The sequence below is a fragment of the Falco biarmicus genome, chromosome 5, assembly GCF_023638135.1.
Source record: "Falco biarmicus isolate bFalBia1 chromosome 5, bFalBia1.pri, whole genome shotgun sequence".
In the NCBI taxonomy this organism is placed as follows: Eukaryota; Metazoa; Chordata; class Aves; order Falconiformes; family Falconidae; genus Falco; species Falco biarmicus.
The window spans coordinates 35,627,885-35,643,151 of NC_079292.1; the positions used below are offsets into that span (position 1 = coordinate 35,627,885).

Genomic DNA, 15,267 nt, shown 5'->3' on the forward strand with positions numbered 1-15,267 from the left:
ACATTCAAATTGCTGCCTTGTGATTCACCAGCCAGTATTTGATAGCAACAGTAGTACCACCAAAAAAAAAAAAAAAGTCTACATACATAAGAAAGATGTGACAGAACACTAGTAGAAATAAAACAAAGGCTTGGAGAAAAATTTACAGACTACAGGTCATCATGTTCTGGTTTGTTTTGTTGGTTCTTTTTCTTACCACTAAGTAATGAGTCAAATACAAGGAGGGTGAGGACAGGCAGGGAGACAGGTAGCTGAAGCAACAATTTAAAGAAAGAAATACAATCCAGTGACACCAACACTGGGAAATACTGAAGGAACTCACAGACAATTTTCAATGTAAAATCAATAGTTTATTGCCATGCTACAATTATTTTTTTTTCAAATGAAGTTGGCACTGGTAAAGGGGGAAAATGTTATCATAATACATAATAGATTTTTAAAAAATGCACATTTGGTAAGCTTTCTCAAAGATGACAGCTTAAAACAAGTGGCATGAATTTTTTTTTAAGATTAATGTGGAATGGCATAAAAATACACTCTTTCTGCATAGTATAATATCACTTTTTTTCATAAAAGAAACATGGAATGTTTGTAAAAAGAAATTCATTGAACAGGGCAAAGTAACTGAAATTTTATAAACAATTTGGCAATGGTACTCCCACTGTTTAGACATTTTTATATAAAAGAAATAAAAATCTAGAAAGCTACCTTTATACAAAGTTGCTATATTTATGCCTTTAAGTAGGAAAAAACATTTTATAATGCAAATTAGGACATACAATAATCTTACAATATCATACAATGTAATGACAAGAAAGGAACATACAACATAAGATTTTGGCCTTTGTAGAAACGTCTATTTCTGCATTTAATAAATGCATTTGTGGCACACTGGTGACTATTGTATTTTTACTACTACCAGTCAGCTTTCATGCTAGCGTGTGGTATTCAGCAGTACTGCGATGGCAGGTCTGCAGTTTAAACAGACTGTTTTTCAGGAGATGAAAGGTGATGCTGCAATGAAGCAAGATGTGAAAAAGGCAACGTGCCTGCTGGTTGAGACCTCTGTGTTGTGGGACATCATACAACACACTTTCATACCAGAGCATTTCTTATACATTCAGTTATTAAGTACCAAAGTCTTACAAGTGAGAACATCTGTGTTCGAGATTTGGCAAAATTTCAGGGAAAATACAAAGTTAGTACCAAATATATATAACGTATTATATATAAAATGTGGGTGTATGATATACACACATATTCTAATGCAAAAAAACTGCATTAATATGGAGTTAAATTTGCTGACATCCATTGCTAAATAACATAACCATTAAAAAGCAGGTGTAATCCTGATCTTTCACACTTTAGAATCACTTCCTCTTTCATACATAATAGTTAAAGCAATATATATGCAAGTATCACTAAGAAATCAAAATTCACATAGTCATCTGAACGCTGACCACAACAAATAGGAAATTTTTTTAGTACATGTAATTAAATATATTTTTACAGTATTTTTAAACCATTCCTGAAGAACTTGACCAACCAGGTCCTCAGGTGTAACAGAGCTGTTATGTCAGCAGAACTCGGATCTTGTAGGAGCACATCCAGTGGCCCCTGAAGTCAACACGCATCATTCATTTGGTTTCAAAGGACACTGCATGAGGCCCGAACAAGCTCCGGAAGGATCACCCTGCTAACAAGGAAGATTCCCTGATGACATCAAAGCTCCTACCCCAGACTTCCTTTCCTACTGCCCAGGGGAAGGACTGGCATAAAGGACACACGGACTCCGGGCTCTCTGGGTTGTTGGCAGGTGGCGCTGGAAAAGAGCATGTACAGCACAGCCCCAGCACCAGGGAGTGGCAAGGTGAGCTTCACGGCATCTTTTGTACTAAGGCTTCTCGTGGAAAGCAGAGGAGCTGCTCCTCCACGCTCATCGCTTGGCAATTCAGTCACCACAGGTCTCAGACAGGAGTTGTGGCTGGCACCCCAAGGCATTAAGTACTTTGCAGACACAGAGGAAGACAGTCCCTATTCTCAAGGGCTCAAGCCTATTTCTTAATCATATTTTTTACATAATCTCTTTTGTATATACACGTATTTGCTACATAAAATAGAATTACACCAAAGTAATGGATATAGCAGAAAACATTGTCACAATATATGTATATTACCACACTAAATCAATAAAACTGCAAGAAAAATTTCAAAATGCCCTTTGTAATATATAAAAATAGAGAAATGTCCAACACTTGTTTCACCAACTTTAAGGTAACTTGTCTCTCATATTTTATCTGTAGACCTACATTATTTCCAAACAAAATACTGCGTTAATCTGGAGTAAACACCGTGTTAGGGTAATAGCCTCATAAGACATCTGACAGACTTAGTCACACACTTAAAGTACAGTATCAGAAGAAATAATGTGTACATGGTCAGAGTTGCAGCTGCTAAGTTTGTCTTTTCGTATTCACTTATCTTGTCCAAAAGAGGAAGTAATTCCTAACGATTGTGAAAGAACCTCAACTCATGACTTCCTGTCTTTTTTGTATATGCTCTGTAAGAAGGACATCAGCAACCTTGACTCCATCTTAACGCAGTTTTTTGTGATGGAACTTCTTCTGGATTTTTTTTTTTTGGAGTGTATATGAATTTAAAATAAAGATATCATAAATGAACTTATGTTTATATTAAGTAAATACTGTCAAATATAAATGCCTGAATTGCTACCTCAAGGAAAAGATGGGAAAGATCTTATCATTAAATTCAAAAAATACCTAATTCTATCTATCACACTGAAGGACCAAACTTCTTTAGGGGAAATAGGAGAATTTAAGATTTAAGTCCACTATTAGTTCCTACTAAATTAGTTTCATCTTATTTGCAGCCATTAAATAAATTACTACAGTGCAGAAATGGAATTTCACCATTGATCCCACCTTACACGAAGAGAATACTGCTTAGAGTATTTTAGAGGTCCAAATCGGATACATCATTATATGCTCGAAGTAGTAACTAACATTAATCAGAACTTGCATTTTCCTTCACTGACAGTGAATAATGACTATCTCTCTCCAGACCGTCTCATTGAGAAGTGGTTAAATATAAAATAAAAACAAGGATAGCCAGATTTTGAGCCAATACACACTGTTGTAAAACCAGCAAAATCAACTGCTGGTCTGTCATCTGCAAAAAAACCAGCCCTGTTTTGACACTGGTTTGGACTTTGTACAGCTTACTCCTTTCTGTGGCACTTTTTACACCCCAAGCCCTAGTCAGAGATGTAAACACATGTACAAATATCCAAACATCTGAGGGAAGGGGTGTGTGTGTGTGGTGTTTAACCATTTTATGATATGAAATGTCTATTTGAACACTGGATATTTCTATAAAAGTCCTGCAGACTTCAATAGGAACAGGAATGCACACCATTACATTCAACCCCGGTCATGCCAAATGTACTTATTGGGGGAAACAAAAAATGTTCTAATGAGAGTTAAGGTTTTCAGTATGGTCTTTTTTATAGTGTTTCATGGAGCCACCAAGAAACACCACAAAACCAAAAAACCTGGTCCTTCTCTTGACATCAATTTGAGAAAAAAATTATTTTCCTGATATAACCAATGGATTAAATTCTCACTAACTCTATTTCTGGTACAATCTTTATTATGTGCTTTTGGTCACTGTTTCATCTTTTTTATCAACTCTGTTTCCTTGATGGAAAGATACACTGATGTATGCCTTTCCCAAATCACTGCATGAAAGGAATACCTACAGTTAAAGGCTTCCCTTGTCAGACGAGCTTGAATAGTAGCAGCCAACTGCATGTTATGGATGAAAAGTAGAGCAGACAGAGATGCTGCCATTTTTGCAGGACCTAGTTTATGTAAACTTAACATGTCTCCGTTAACGTTACTAAGGAAAACGATTGCATACTTGTAGTTTCTCAGTCTATACACCTGTGGGCCCAAAATAAATATGATCTAAATACTGCGGAGGGATCTCAGCTGAAAACTGAATCCAGGATTACAGATACTAAACCTAACATCACAGCCTTTAGAAGAGACTGAACTGAAAAAAATATTTACCAAGTCTTGAAGGGTAAAGTGCATTGCAACTACATCTACTTCAAGGGGCAGAAAATAAGGAATGCTAAAGATGAGTAGCATGGGTAACAGGGACTACCGGGTATGTTTGCAGCATAGACAAAATGAGAAAGCATATTCCCGCCTGTAAAATTTAAGAGGGTAAAAATATGGAAAATATGTTGTCACACTTGTCAATATAATTAAGGCTACAGAAAGTTGAAATTTCAGTATGTTCTCAATTTTGGGGACCAGAGCTAAGAAAACACGGCCTAAGTAGTACTGTAAATCTTGCAACAACATAAAATTACTTATGCCTTGTATGATCTGAGACTATTCAGGATAAATGCACAGGAAAGCGCAACAAACTAAGGAGGGATATGGTTGGTTGGTATAATTTCAGCAGGTCACTTGGGACCTACTTGAAGCCTCTGTTTCCCTAGTTGTCAACTTCCCTGCCTCATAGGTCTCTTTTAAGGATCCAATTAATTAGTATTTCTGAAACACCCATACTATACAGTGGAGACCAAATATTTCTAGGCAGCTAGCTAGATCAAACACAATTGCCTCGAAACACATGCTGAAACATTAGTTCTGCTCACGAATTTAAGTGAGCTGTAAGCTAAGAACAAGAACCACACATTAACCCAGTATTTTGCAACACCTGGTAACTTATCTTCAGTACAGGCCAAGACTGGTCCATAGCCTAAGGTGAGGCAACGGCAAAGATGTGAAGGAGCACTAACACTGCAGACCTGGAAAACATCTAGCTCTAGGTAGTCATTACTTTCTTGAGCACCAAGGCCTCCCCACAAGTCAACGAGTCTATCACAAGAGTATGCATAGGTTGACCGTGAAATTATTAATGAGGTGGGGTTTTTTCATCTCATTTAAGTTCCTCATAATGGTTTCAATGACTCCTATTTTTTACTTCTGCAAATTATGTTCTTTGTGCATCTGGTATTTCAGTACTGTACAGTCTGTAAAGAATAATGAAAGTCAGAGTGAAAAGGTTGCCTGATATCCCTTAACAGTGTGGCAAGACACACGTATTTCAGGTGCTGCTACTGCTGCCACTACTGAACTGAGAGAAGACCACAGAAAAAGCTAACAAAGCAACAGGAATACACTCCAATATAAAGACTGAAAATAATTGTAGTTTGTTGTGGTTTTTTTAATAAAACTTCAAATATTGCATGAAGACCTTTATTTTTTTTCAGATCTCCAAATGGCTTTTCTTGCATGTTTTTCCTCACAGTTCAAGGGTTATTTTACATCACATCAGTTCACATAAGTGTCAATTCCTTTGCAATCACAGTCTGGAGAGTAATCACTGCTGCTGCTAGTATCAAGGTGCACCTGCAATACTGCCAGAATTCTACAATTCTTGCGCATTAGAAAAAAACCAAACCAAAGCCAACCCCAAAAACTCCTGCTAAGAGTGCATCTAGCATATTCCACAAACATTCTACCTGGATATACCTTTAACACTGAGCAGCCATTGTTGTAATCAAATTCACCAACTGCAAAAGAAAAGAAGTATGCTCATAGATAATACTACCTTCAGATAATTTATTACATATCTTTCTAAATTAAAAGTATACTATCAACTATGGATGCACATTGCTAGAATGTGCAATTTTCTATAAAGAACTATCAAGTCCAGTACCCTGCCTCCCGTGTAACCTGCGTCTAATGCTTTAGAGGAAGACGATAGCTGCATAATAAACCAGTTGTGCAATAATGCATGCTGCTAGAGAGCTGGGATATTTCTGTCAGGCATGTAAAAGTAGAACACTGGACAAAGACAACCATTTGACCTTCAAGAGTCTTTCTTTGTCAAATGCAGAGAGTAAGACAAACACATAAATGACCCTGAATGATAATTAAAGTTATGTACAAAATTTTGACTTTTAAAACAAGACATTATGGAACAGATAAAAAAGAAACGCACAAATGCAAAGAAAGGAAGGCACACTGAACTACAAAATTACAAAAGAGCCTTAATTCATACAGCCAACCTGTGAATTCTTTCACCGAAAAAAACCAAAACACTAATGAGATTAAAATTCTGTCAGATTTCACAAGGAACTTGATATGCCACTCGGAATTCTCTTCTAGCGGAAGGAGCTTAAGGCTGGGTTTACATGTGTTTATAGCTGTGATCAACGAACTTTGTGCCCTCTCAAGTATCTCACAAGTTAAGAAAACTATCAGGAATTACAGGCCTTCTTGCCCATGTGGTCTTAAAATAAAACCCAAACCCCCAACAAACAAAAAACAAAAGCAACACAGACAAAAAAAGGTGTGGTGTTTATATCCCTTGAGATGAACCAATATATCTTGTGTACATCAAACTGAATGAATTAATGCATTACATACATTTCATTCTGGAAGAGCCACTTCAATGAGGAATGAACGCAAAATATGTATCTTGAAAGATTAGGTTGACCTGCTAATAATGCACGTATCAACAGGCTTTAAAAAGTGTTATAAATGCCATTAATGAGTATAGGCATCAGACCAGAATATTTATAAATTCAAAACTGGCACATCACTCAGACTCTAATCAGTTTAAAGAGGCACTGTGAAAGGTGGTGACGCTGCTGCTACGCACTAGTTACTACTACTGTAGAATGAAATAGTGTTACCTAAATGAATACTTGCTCTACATTAATTCCCTTTAGTTAGACAAGTACATGAAGTATGCAGAAAAAATTCTATTAGTCTATAAAAGGCGTTAGTGTTAAGAAATGCAAAGTACTTGCATCTTCAATTTTATAAACTTCACAAAAGGTGCAAATGATTTAATGCTTCCCAGGCTCACATAGGCAGGTCAGTACTGTTATGTCTAGTTTTCCTAGAAGTACCATCATCTCGGGGCAGTGCTTTTTGCAAGCTTGACATAGCAGCAGTTCTTTCAATGTCTATCACAGCATACAGCTCTGTGCGCCTGGTTGGAGTTTGCGGAAGTGGAGTGGTGGGGGTTTTTGGAGTCTGAGGGTTGTCGGAGTCACTACCACCTTCCAAGTCAACCTGTATATAGTTGAGCTGCCTGTGTTCTAAACTTGGACGCCTAATGTCGAAGTTAAAGACTGTTGGGGTACAGTCCCGACGTCGTGTAAATTCTACTTTATGAGCACTTGCTGGTACTGTTACATTCTCTGTATTGACATAATTATGCATTGGATCTAGGTTATTGTGGTAGCCATTCAGAGATGGGGTCTTTGGTCCTAAACTGTCATCTTCATCTCTACTCATCTTGCGGGCTTCCCAAACAGGAGGCAAGGATGGCAAGTTCTCATAGTTCAATAGCGCAGTTCTCCTCTGAGCAGAGTTGTTAATGTTCTGGGAGTCTGAGGTACTGGTTGATGTCAAACGACCTCTCCTGACCCCTGAGGCACTAGGGATTGATAACCTATTTATATTTTCATACACCAATTTATTACCAGATGGTGTTTCCCTACGTTCATCACTGTCGTACCCAGTGTCCCATTCAGTGTTGTTTGTGCTGCTGCCGCTAACTTGATCTCTCCCAAGTTGCTCCAGTTTTTCTCTTTCCATTAACTGCCTTTGAACAGGTGTTGGTCCTAAAACAAACTTGACTCCTTCAGGCTCCAGGAGAACCTGAGCATCTCTGTCATCAGTACACATCTGATCTTCTTTCACTTTAGTTGTTTCAGTGTTTGAAAGCTTTGATTCCAGTGGCGCATGCACACTTGATCGGTTTTTTCTTTCCTCTTGTACCCCAGTAGTGTTGACATAAGTGTGCACCTAAAAGGGGAAGAAAAAAAACCAAAGGAAATTCAAATGCTGTTCTGTGCTTTCCCCCCCACCCCAAATTTCTTTCCTTCTTAACTCCCCACTTTTCTAATCAAAATACCTAAAAAACAAATCTCATGATAGCAGCTGTTCAAGAGCAAAGGTCATCATTTTGTTGATCTGTGCTCTGTTTTGTTGGGGTTTTTTTTCACCTGAAATTTTACTGTTGGTTTTGTTACTGCTACTCTAACAAAAGAACAGAATTTACATCCTACATTAAAACATCAAATTAAAATAATTATCTCAGTCGTGCTCTAGTTACAGCTTTTCAAGTTCTATTCCAGCTCTGCTGTGGTCAGGGCAACACTGGGCTGCTCCAACTTAGCTCATTAGTTCACCTGGATAAATCAGTGAGACATCTACCTTGTTGTCCCTTACCATGACAGTGACCAACAGTTCAACAGTTGCTTTGGCTAAATTATCTATGTAATTTCCATGCTGCAAAGGAAATCTATTGTTCATTAAAAAAATCCAAACAAACAAACCACCACTAAAAAACCCCCACGATTTTGTCTTGTGTACTACTCAAGCAATAAGAAGAGAAGTTAGTTCTACTGAAAGAACAGTCCATTCTTTTTATTCAAGACCCAACAGCCTCCTAATACTAGAAACAAGTAGAAAAACACAGAATTCTATATGAACTATGGCACTCAGAACTAAAAAGGAGCAGGAGTTGGCTGCCAGATGTCACTAAGAAAGGCAAGAATACATCACTAGGTTATCCCTCCAAGTTCCCACAGTGGATCAACACAAGGCTGAATGGGGAAGCCTGGAGTAGTGGATTCCTCCTCTACATTTTAATTCTGTGTCTGGATACCCAAGCAGCAAAAGTAGTATTTTAGAGCAGCAGCCATCCAGCCTTCCCAGCTTCTCTGTCAAGCTCTACAAGGTGAAGTGTTCTTTACAGCTCACTTGACTCCTACACTGATTTTTTAAAACTCATTTACTCTTCAATAACTCCAACAGTAATACTTGGGACTCTTTTGTGGGGGCTCCTAACCAATCCCTTCCCACAAGACAGTTCACCACACTTTTCTCTGATTACCTTCTCCAGTTACCAACACTGTTTCTTATCACACACAAGAGTTCTTCCTAAACCGCAATACATTTTATTAACCTTGACTAACATTTTCATCAGCATCCTGAATGATGAGATAGAACACACCCTCTGAAATTTTCAGTCTATCCCAGACCAGTAGGGTTTCCACTAAGAGGGATCTCAGCAGCCCGGAGAACTGAACTCACGGAAAACTCATGAAGTTCAGCAACAGCAATTGCAAAGTCCAGTGCCTGGTATGGAACACCACCGACAGTACAGGCTAGGCACCAACTGACTTGAAGACAGCCTTGCAGAAAAGTAGAGGGGGTCCAGGTGGATGATAAGCTGAATGTGAATCTGCAGTGTGCCCCTGCAGCAACGCAAACCAAACATGCACTGGTTTGTGTCAGCAAAAGCACAGCCAGTACGTTAAGGAAAGTGATTGTTACTGTCAACTCAGCACTTGTGAGAATGCATCTGCGCTCCCCAGTGCAAGACAGACATCACCACACCAGAGCAAGTCCAGTGGAGAGCCACGATAGAGCGTGTGACATGCAAGAAGCTGAGAGCACCATCCTTATTCAGTCTTAACAGAAGGCCAGGAAACCACCTAATAGCTGTTTTCAACTACCTAATAGATGAAAAGACAGAGCCAGACCCTTTCTGAACATGTTCAGCAAAAGGCTAAGGGGCAATGGATACCAGCTTTAACAGGAAAGAAGTCTGATTACCCGTTAGGGAGAAATGCCTTCCTAACAAAGGTGGTGAAACATGGGAACACATGGCTCAGACACTGGAATCCCCTTGTTTGGAGTATTTAAATTATGAAAGGACAAGGTTCTGTGCAGCAGCCTCTAATTCTAAAATTTGACCTGCAGGACTCTAGAGGTCCCTTTCTAACCTAAATCATTCCATGATCTCTATTCACCAAATAGAAGACTTTGCATGTAAAGAAGGTTTTTGACCAGAATCTCTCATAAAGTACAATTTATGCATTTAAAAATAATTACCGAAATTTTTGAAAAGAGTATACGCAAATACATACTTGTATATAAATATGAAAAGCAACTTAAAACAGTTACTTCTCCTCAGCAAGCTATCCTACAAAGTATCATTTTAAAGATGTAAAGCAAACACTTTTCAGAGGTAGTTAACATACAGTAGAAATACATTACACCTGATACTGAAAAACATAAACAAAAGCCTACAGAACAAGCATTTGAAAAATGTGAACTAATGTAGAACCTAAGTTATATGAGGGGAAAAAATACTCACTTGCTCCTCTGCTACAAGTAAAGGATGCGTTGATTCTTCACCAACAGAGGGGAGACGTGCACTTCCAACAGAAGGATGTCTGCTGGAAGGATGTGATGAAGCATCTCCAAAAGATGGATATCTGGGGTAGCCATTAGGTAAACTTTGTGCATTGAATCCAGGAGCTGATTCAATTAGAAAACAAGCAAGATCATATTAAAATAGAACATTTTACTGTATATGAGTAAGGTGCTTTGTATCTTAATTTTAACTTTTCAAAAGAGAAATTAAAATATGTTTAAACTTACTACATATTCACAAGACTCAGTTTTACTGGGAGGAAGGAAAGGGAAAGCAAATTGCAGAGTATAGCATCCCAGCATTTACTGGGAAACATGTCTGAAGCAACCATTGAAATCTAGGTGTATTACACACTGCAGTTCTGCCAGTAAACTCCCTCTCCAACTTCTCTTTCCACCATTAATAACATGTCTCCCTAACAAACAGGGACTTATGTACTGAAGCTTCCATTTCTCTGAAATCATCAATAACCTGCAATTCCTAGTTTCAAATATCAAGCCATCTGCTTGAGATTACCTAAAATCCTCTGGTATTTCTGAAAGGACTTCACTCTACCCATCCGTCTACTCACGGCAAAAGAAAGATTACAAACCCACTGTAGATGTGGTATTACTGTTACTTTTTTCCCTTAACAAAAAGGTCAGAACATTGCCCAACACTCACGTTTCTCAGAAATGCATCAGTAAAATATAGTGATATATTGTAATGCAATTCAATAGGTGTAATCATAAGTGTTCGTAGGAACACTGCTTCACTGAAGCATGTTCTTATGCAACAACAAAGCTCCCAAAGCTTATTTCTTAAACCTGGAGAACCTGATTACGGCAGTTTTGCTCCCAAGACTTAAGATTCTCAAAGGAGAATCTTCAGCAAGTACCTCAAGAGGACGCATTACTGGTAATTAGCCCTTTAGGTTTAAATTAGTTTTCTTTTTAATTATTAAAGATTTAATGCAAATTAAATGCTATTTTTAGCTAAGTACCATATTACATTCAGCTATGTCATCTGACAGTATAACCATACTTACTGGTTGGTGTTCGAGGGGTTCTTGGAGCTTCCAACTCAGTTTGATGATTATTCCTTTCTACTACTGGTTCTTCTACCACATTTATGCTATTATTCTGCATTATCTCTTGCAACATATTAAACAGCTCTTCTGCACGGGCACATTTAAAGGCAAAGATTCCTACAAATACACAAGAAAAAAATCAAAATCCTTTAACGTAAGAAACATGCCTTACAATGTACATAACTTTCAAAAAACAGAACTGGAATCCACGTAATGAATACCTGTTAAAGAAGGAAAAATGTTAAGAAATTTTCATTGCACCAAACCACACAAAATTACTGTGAGAACCTTTACAGTGTTTATCTAATAGAAGAATAAGATTCCCATGCACCAAAAGTTTAATTAGAACAGAAAACTGATTCAGTTAAGAGCAAAACTAAAGTTTTGAGTGCTAAATGAGGGGTAAAAAAACCCAACCAAACAAAAAACCCAACAAACCACAAAACAGGGCAAGTTGTTTTTTTTTTTCTTTTAAGCTGATAAAAAGGATACCTATTAAATAAATAAATTTTTAAAAAGCCCACTACATTAAAGTGCTGTGGTGCTACAAGGTCATATTTTTTTAAACCAGATTTCTATTAAATTACCATAAAAATAAGATACCTGCACAACAGGAAAGAAGGATTTAAACACTGGGAAAAAGCTTAGCTTCTTGAAGATGATTAAAATGATAAGCTACTAAGACAAACTGTGTGAAACAGACAGTAACAAACCAATTGTTTTAGGCTAAAGGATAGACACAGAACACAAAGTTAGCAGCAATACCATGTATTTTGTGTGTGTATTGTGCCACTTTGCCTTTAAACAGCAGGGAGCGCCCCAACTTACCCTCACCAGCAAAGTCGCAGCTTTGGGTTATTCTTCCATTGAAAGCATGAAGTTAAAGTTGACATGCTTGTTAAATGTGGGTGCAGGTGCTCATTTTTTAAAGTGAGTATTACAGTCTTAAAACACTCTTTATGAAAAACTACCTAGCTATATAGCTAGTTCTGTTAAGTGTTAATAAGTTCACATACTGACAATTACTATCATCATATATTTATTTAAGGACACAGAACTGTGACAGATCAGAACTACCAGAAATGCTCCACATGGCAGAATTTCCCCAACCCATGATCCAGCTCAAGTACAATAGTCCATGTTTAATTTTTTGTGTATTTCTGAAGATTCACACTAGATAACTTCAATCTTAATGGACAAAAAAAAAAAGAAAAAAAAAAAAAAAAAGGTTCACAAGCTTTAAAAAGCTCCCAGTATGTTTCTGAGAAATTCAGATGCCTTTAACCCTTTATTTTAAAAAAGTGCTTCCAAATTGCTGATTCCTTAAAATATGTGGTGAAGAAATTGGCACTGAAACTGCAAGCAGAAACAGCTTGATGAAATCTTGACTTTTATTAAATACATTCACATTAAATACTATGTGATGTGTGTCACAATATATAATGACCACCAGCTCCTCAAAGTTTTCTATGCTGAATTATCTATTAGTGTGCTCCTAGAAAATGTTTTCAAGGTTTTTAATACCTAGCACAAGCTCAGTGTTTCACCATCAGTGCCTTCAGACAACTTCTCAATAGATATAATTTGAGATTAAATGGAAAGCGCAAACAATATTGACTAATGCAATCAGTAAAAGTTGCTGGGCAGTATTGAGGGTATTCTCAAATGAAAAACTTCTCTGTCATCTCACCAAGTGAAGACAAAAGTTTTGCAACTTGTGCCCACAAAACCCAGCGTAGGTCTAAGGAACAATGCTCCATTGCAAAAAAGCAACAGAGAGAACATTTTCTGCCGGATTTCTTTTTTCTCAATATTCACAGTATTTTAATATTACGTAAGGAAGGCAAGAAACAAAAGAGGGAGGGAAAGGGTTTCTGCTTACACAGCCTGCTGAATCTTCTCTATGAAAAAAAAATAATTAAGAGGGAAGCAGAGTAGTCAATTAGACTTGGTGGAAAATTTTGCAGACTTGTTAATAGGAAAAGAACCTTCAAAACAGTATTTTCAACTGAATTTTATTAGCATCTATTTTATATGTTTAGAACAAGAAAATTAAACCTACAAAATCTATTAAAGTGATTTTTTTCGAAAGAAAGTTTACTATTTTCTTCTTTAGAAGTCTGAAAATTTAGTTTAGTACTGAGTACACGGTAACATTTGAAAACATATCAATCTCTCACTAGGAGATGAACTGAGAACACCTTCTAAACTCTGATTAAAAACCCAAACCAAACCAAAACTGCCTGCCCTTACCTCTGCTTGGACAATGAAGATTGATCAGCTTTGTTTATGATCAAGTTCTTTCATCTGCCTGATCTTTTACAGTGAGATTGAAAAAAACCATTCAACCGCTAAATACAATTATTGATCAAAATACTAGTAAATGCTAAAAATCTATAAGAAAATAAAAATGCAATTTAATTTCATAATGTATAAATACATAGGAATTCCAAGTACACACAACTACATCACCATAGAAAGATGCAAAATGAGACCTCAACCAAAACAGCCATTCCCTTGAGGATGGACTGCTGCAGTGGAGAGAGAGAGAGAGAGAGAGAGAGAGAGAGAGAGAGAGAAAAGCCTGCATCTTCTCACTGGGAGCCAACCTTGGCCAAAGCAGGAAAGATCTGGGAACTGGAAAGGTAACCATCTTTTTCCAATTAAACCCACACAGAAAATAACTAAGCATAGCTGAAGTTTACACACTTCATACAAAAATGCGTCAAAATTTGAGAAAGATGTCACTGATATAAATGAAATTGACATTTGTTTTAGAAAGAGGATGAAATATGATTGTGTTACTGAAGACAATAATAGGATAGGAATACCCATTTCATATCAGTGCTCCAATCTTTTAAAATCTACAAATAGAGAATTCTTTGAATTCCTAAGAGATTCCTCCACAGTTCCAGGTTTCACTGCCCCTTCCTGAAAGGCAAGTCAGCCTCTGAGGCAGGAGCATTTCCCTGTCAAAACCACCTCCCAAGATGACCAGAAGTATCCACACATACAAGCATGAAGTGCTCCAGACCTAAAATGCCAAAAACTATGTGCAACTCAAATCCTCATTTTACCATAAGACCACTCCTCATAAGGTAACTTTATTTCCAGAAACCACATTCACATATAAAACCACAGCCTTTATAACCTTTGCCAAGGGACAGGTGAATATAGGTTTTTTAAACAAAATTGTCTTCCAATAGCAAATAAATTTCCAAAAAGTTTTATATACAAAAATTCCACATACCTTGTCCAGTTTGACACCTTCGGCCACTTTCAAAAGAGAAAAGATTTGAGTCATAGCCATAGCGACGGAGACAGAGGTAGTGCCATTTTACAGAGTCCCTTTTACGGGTGTACAAAATTAGTTCTGTATCTGTAAGTTCCATTATGCCAGAACCCAGTTCATTACCATCATCATCCACGTTAATAACCTACAAAAAGGAAGTTAAATAGCACTAGGTAAGTACTCTTTGAGCACCAACACCACTACTAATAATCTTCATGTTTCACTGATGCACTTCATCTGCTCTGTCATATTAGTTACAATCCTTGAGGTAAAAATAAATAAAAAAACAAACTCAAAAAAACACCAAACCACTCAAACCAGTTCCTTTGCTCCTCAAAGCCGGAATTAAAATAATACATATTTAGAAGCAATATGAATGAGACTGCACAACAATATTGTAAGATCTGAGGAGAAAGTTAAAATAGAAGAGATGTGTAATTTATTTTTTGTTAACTGGCTTTATGTACTTATTCTAGTATTTCCACACAGATAAGGCATACCTCAGATAATGGAATCTTTGAGTCCCATTTCTAAAAAAAATAATATTTGCTTTGTCATATAACCCCACTTACAGCTGGAAAAAGGAATGAAAAAGGATAAGGGTCTCCAAGATAAAGCTTCC

At 37.2% G+C, this 15,267-nt stretch overlaps 1 protein-coding gene across 3 annotated transcripts in view; it reads right to left on the minus strand.

Annotated features, from left to right (window-relative positions):
* Positions 1 to 328: 328 nt before the first annotated feature.
* Positions 329 to 15,267, minus strand: part of FRS2 (fibroblast growth factor receptor substrate 2) — a 58,243-nt gene continuing 43,304 nt past the window's right edge. For all 3 annotated transcript variants that reach the window (XM_056339246.1, XM_056339245.1, XM_056339247.1), the window contains 4 exons: positions 14,604 to 14,790; positions 11,312 to 11,470; positions 10,225 to 10,388; positions 329 to 7,862 (listed from right to left, as the gene is read on the minus strand). In XM_056339246.1, coding sequence (XP_056195221.1) covers positions 6,912 to 7,862; positions 10,225 to 10,388; positions 11,312 to 11,470; positions 14,604 to 14,790 — 1,461 coding nt within the window. In that variant the 3' untranslated portion in view covers positions 329 to 6,911. The remainder of the gene's footprint in view (positions 7,863 to 10,224; positions 10,389 to 11,311; positions 11,471 to 14,603; positions 14,791 to 15,267) is intronic.